At 49.3% G+C, this 5,118-nt stretch overlaps 1 protein-coding gene across 1 annotated transcript; it reads right to left on the reverse strand.

Annotated features, from left to right (window-relative positions):
- Positions 1-3,533: 3,533 nt before the first annotated feature.
- PMAIP1 (phorbol-12-myristate-13-acetate-induced protein 1) lies at positions 3,534-4,091 on the reverse strand. Its single transcript, XM_084278283.1, has 2 exons — positions 3,995-4,091; positions 3,534-3,699 (listed from the first exon to the last, which is right to left on the reverse strand). Exons 1-2 carry the CDS (start codon positions 4,044-4,046, stop codon positions 3,587-3,589), a joined length of 165 nt encoding a protein of 54 aa, XP_084134409.1. The 5' UTR covers positions 4,047-4,091; the 3' UTR covers positions 3,534-3,586.
- Positions 4,092-5,118: the final 1,027 nt, after the last annotated feature.

A 5,118-nucleotide genomic window follows, 5' to 3' on the forward strand; every position in this document is an offset into this window, starting at 1 on the left:
GGGTGATGGGCCTTCTCAGGACCTCTTTGCTGATGCCCCAAAAGCAAAGCTTTTTGAAACCTCTGCTGGCAGCTGACAGGGAAAGCATAGGGAAATGCTTCCCTTTGGTTTCTTTCGTTTACCAGAAGCCAGACCCTTGGCCAGGAAGCTCTTAGTCCTCCTCTCACTGGGAACACATGACCTAGGCGTGGTGCTACCTGCCTGTGAAGCTGGGGAGATGCAGCATGATGAGTCAGGGAAAAGCATCCTGATGTGCATGGTGCAGCAGGTGAGGATCTCGGGCTCTCCTCTCTACAGACACATCTTTGGGTCCCAGCTTTAGGGAGGAAGAGTAAGATCTGCAGTATTCCTTTGCTACTCCCCTGTGGCAAACAGTATCATTCCCCTCTTTTCCTAAAACTCCAGCTTCAAACTTTGGAGAAAATCAAAATCTTGGCAAAACACTGTATTCCTTTCTGCCTGTATCTGAGACAACACCTTGACTTTGGATATCTACCCTTCACTGATCCTCAGGGACACCCTTCCTCAAAGCTGCATCACCTCTGATAGAGGTAACGCAGCCCCTGACACGGCCCAACTATTTTGCAGGCAGTAGTTGCTAGAAAATACCAGAACAGGTGTCTCAGTTTCCCATTCTGAAGTTCAACAGTTAAGTCTTCTCCCTCTTAAAGGCAGAAGTAAAAGCCTGATCTCCCAATGCAGCCGTTCTGGCAATCTGTTGTTGCCCTGGTGTGTGCTCTGTTGCTGCCCCGGTGTGTGCCTGCTGACTTGGGAGATGGAAGGATTTTGTATTACATGCCCACATGTTCAGAATCCACACACAAAAAAAACCCCAACCCGAGTTACAACAACAATGACTCATTTTTCTTGCAAATGCATTGTATTTATTATCTCAGCAACATTTCAAGGAACACATGCGTAGGGCATACAGCAAAATCTCTGGCCTGTATCCAGAACTAGCCATAAGAAAAACAAGCTCGTGTTGATACAGTCATATAGCAGGTCCTCTGCAGAAGTAACAACAGGAGTCCCTGGGAGAACATCAGTGAGCACTTGCTTACACATTGGCACTGAGTGCTTGGACCTAGGTCTTTTTCCTGACCTCCCAGTGAATATTAGCCCTCTTGACAATGTTGAGAGAAACATAAAAACATTTCAGAAAAGGCAAACAGTCTTTGCAGTTCTAGACAGAAAAAATACTGTGCTAATACTTAACTCAGATATCCCCATGACAATGTGTTTATGGACATACTTTTTTTCCATAATATTCACATAGGCTACAGCCTGAAGAATTGGGTAGGCTCTGTGAAGCCCTCCCCTCATTCTATTGAATCTCAAAGCAGCAAAAATGGAGTAGAACACTTTTTTTACAAATAAACTTCAGCTACTAACACGAATGCTAAAGCTGAATTTTCCTGAGAGTTCCAGACAGGCACGATCATTGTTTAGTGTCTTTGATGAAGACTCCAAGCCTCCATCAGGCCCAGGACAGTGGTGCCCTTCTGCTGAAGTCGGGGCTGCCTTCAATAAACAGCTTTGCTGAACAGCTGGTGTTTAGCCAAACAGAATCTCTTTGCATTTGCTTTTTAATACCTGAAAAACCGACTTCTGTACGTCAGCAAAACACGTTGTTTTGTCGCATTGAGACAAGTAACAGCTATTCTTGAAGCAATTCCTGTTCTCACTGAAAAGGTATTAGCTGGCTTAGTGGAGGAGGGATCCGTGCATGTGGCTCAAGTCAATGACAAAGCTCCCAGTAACACCCCTGGGATGAGGTTAGGTCCTCCGTGCAGGAAGCAAGCAAAGTCGGTCAGCTTCAGCTTAGTGAAATCAGTGACGACGAGTAACAGCCATACGCAGTGGCAGACTGACCACAGCCGTGCAATGACAATGTTCCAAAGGCAGATTCAGAAGAGCTAACTAGTTATAAATACAAACAAGAATTCACTACAAGGCAGGAAAAAAAAAAGGAATTTGAACAGACCAAGAATTCAGACGGTGCAACTACACAGCCTTATACAATGCCGATGTACTTACAAACAAAGCTAGTTAGGAGAAGGAACTCTAACCATTGACCTAAGAGGTAGCTACAAAACATTATCAGCTTTAGCCATTTTCCTGCTATCTTACTGTCATGGCAAAAATACTGTTTAGGATCATGTCTGACATGAATTGACTAGCAGAGTTACTGTTTGCCTTGACAGCAATCAGCACAGCTAATTCAGCTCCTCCGAAGCCAGGCAAGTGTTAATAACCCCTCAGTGAGACAGGCATAATTCATCACCATCTATCCACTGTATGTGTTACAGCAGCAGCATCACTCCAGCACCGAAATGATGTTGCCATGAAAGTAAATGAAAGTAAACCTTCACTGGTAATTATAGTTAAACATTCAGAAGCGTAAGGCTGCCTTACTGTACTGACTTTAACGTTCAATTATACTCATATTATTTCTTCAAAGAGAGGTAGTTGCTTTCTTTGAATAAATAACATTCTCAAGTAAACTTGAGATTCAACTCGGATTCAACTTTAAGATCTACTTCTATTACTTACAAAGACACAGCAGTACTGTACTGGTCTCAAGAAATTTTTTTAAATATTGACAATCCAAAACCTCATACCTCATTATTTGTATCTGTGTAGTAGATAAGTCATATAAGTGTCTTATATAATGCTATACTAGAATACGCTCCCCTCTGTGTTGTGTCAAGTATTTCCATTATACTCAGAACACTTTATGCTTTCTTCTAGTTAATAAAATGTGGGTTTATGTCACGTTTGGGACATTTTTTCATATTATTTTTTGAACTGAACAAATAACATTTGATAACTGAACAAATAACATTTGTGAAATACTTGTTTTGTCCACATGGGGTGCACATATTTATATTTTATATATATTATACAAACACACAGTCATAATATATACTGTAACTATACAACTTCATGTTAACTCATAGAATAGTATTTTTTCAGTCCACAAAGCAACATTCTGTAACAAATAACCTTTCAATAAAGACAGTGGTTTACTTAAAAATTAAATAATCCCACCACCAGTTCCCTGTCCAGCAGAATCCATGCTGCAGAAAACAAGTGCAGTCAGAAACTGAGCAACTGGCTTGTGCCTCGTGATGTAGGATCCCAAGTTCCGTGACACTGACTCCTGTTTCAGCTTCTTCCCAAAGGTGGTCCAAGCACCTTGGTGAAACATGACCCTGGGGCACGAGGACCAGAGGCTGACCAGGGAAACCAGGGCCACAGAATTCTGCTCAGATGCGGCTGGAAGGGCAAGTTCAGTCTTGCCCCAAGTTCCCCCATGGTGTGCTGAGGGGCTCTGCCCATCACTACCCCTTTTTTTCCCCTTCTTCTATTTTTCCCCCACCTGGCATTCCTATGCCAGTGTCGCTGTAACATTCTTCAGAGAAATCACGTGGCGACAGCCATCCTCCGTCGGCCGTCAAGTGCACAACGCAACGCAGAGAGCTTTGCTTCCTTCACCTCCCAGCGTCAAGTCAAGTCTCTTGTTCCGAATTCACAAAGCCAAGGTCTTCTCCTGCTTTTCAGCGCCCCGTGCCCCATCGGGGGCTCACGTCTCCGGGCAGAACAGCTTCGTGAGGAGGTTCAGAATCTTCTGCCGTAGGCCCCACTTGTCGCCTATCTTGCGCAACTGCAGGGCGCACTCCGACACCACCTCCCGCTCTGCAGGGCACAAGCAGGACCGTCAGTCGCCCGCACCATACCGCACAGCTCGCCCACCCGTGCCCCGCTCTGATCCGGAGACCTCGGCGAGGCTGTACACGTCCTTCCTCCGCACCGCACACCCCGCCTGCCCTGTCCCCGGCACGGCTGTACCCACATCCTGCCGCCCGCGCCGCGGCAGGCGCTGCCCCTGCTCCGGGTGCTGGAGCCGGTGGGGAGAAGCGGTGCGGGCGGAGAAGCGTGTGTACCCCTCACCCCTCGCCCCTCTGTCCCCACTCCCTTGACCCGCCGGTACCTGCGGGAGCGGCGGGCGGCGCGGTCTTGCGCAGGGTTCCGACCGGCATCATCGCGGTATGTGGGCACGGCACACGGCACAGCGGGCACAGCACTGCACGGCCCGGCGGCGACAACTGACTGCGGACTGGCGGGGCGGAGCGCGGCTCTAAGAGCGGCGGCGCGGCGGGGCTTTCCCCGCGCCGTGACGTGCGGATACCGCCCCGCCGGGCGGGCAGGCGGCGGCGTGCCGGAGCGCGCCCGGGGCGGAGCGGGGGCCGTGCGGGGCTGGGGGTAGGGGGACGGGACCGGGGACAGCGCCTCCGCCGCGGAACGGAAGGGAATGGCGGGATGCGGTGTGCTCGTGTGTGGGGGGGGGGGGGGAGAAGAGGTGGAGGGATGGGGTGTGCTTAGGGGGTGGAGGCACGGGGTGTGCTGGTGGTGGGGCAGGAGATGTGGTTTGTAGCTTGGGCAAGAGGATGCGGAGGGGCGGGTTCTGCTTGCTCTGGGCAAGGAGAGGCGGGAGGGAGGGCGGTGGATGTAGTGTTGCTGCTGGAGGGATGCACCGGGTCTTGCTTGTGCTGAGGAAGAAGAGGTGGAGGGGATGGGGTGTGCTTAGACAAGCAGAAGCACGGGATGGGGTGGGCTTGATGTAGGCAAAAAGACATGGAGGAATGGGTCTGCATGCGTTTAACCTGGAGATGCTCAGAGTGCTGTGTTATTATTCAAGGTGATGGTGACCTTGACCTTGACCAAACCACAGTGAAATAAGCTGGCCCGTGTCCTGTGCCATTTGCAACTTAGGGCTGCACTCCTGCTGATGGATTCCCCCTGTAGCAGTGCAGTACATGACAGGCAGCAGGGCACGCTTACTCAGTGCTTGCTGTAGATTTAGATGATGCTTTTTACAAGAAACTGGAGTTTCTTGGAATTGGGAGCTGGAATTATAAAGTCACCCTTGTGACTTTGTGATTGTCACACAAAGTGTTGGGAGACCTGCCAGTGATAAGTGAGCCACTCATCTGCCTCCTGTCTCTCCGACCATTGATGTTTGGTGTGGTGGCACATAGGCTGGACTTTTGGTTTCAGGGGGAAATGGAAACACAGACGATTTAAAGAAAGCACAGGTGGGCCAGACATAACAAA

The sequence above is a fragment of the Gallinula chloropus genome, assembly GCF_964237585.1.
Source record: "Gallinula chloropus genome assembly, chromosome: Z".
Classification (NCBI taxonomy): Eukaryota; Metazoa; Chordata; class Aves; order Gruiformes; family Rallidae; genus Gallinula; species Gallinula chloropus.

Coding starts and splice junctions, on each gene's coding strand:
- PMAIP1 (XM_084278283.1), bottom strand. CDS start 4,046: ATGATGCCGGTCGGAACCCTGCGCAAGACCGCGCCGCCCGCCGCTCCC. Junction 3,700..3,994: donor GCCGCCCGCCGCTCCCGCAG/GTACCGGCGGGT, acceptor TGTGCCCTGCAG/AGCGGGAGGTGGTGTCGGAG.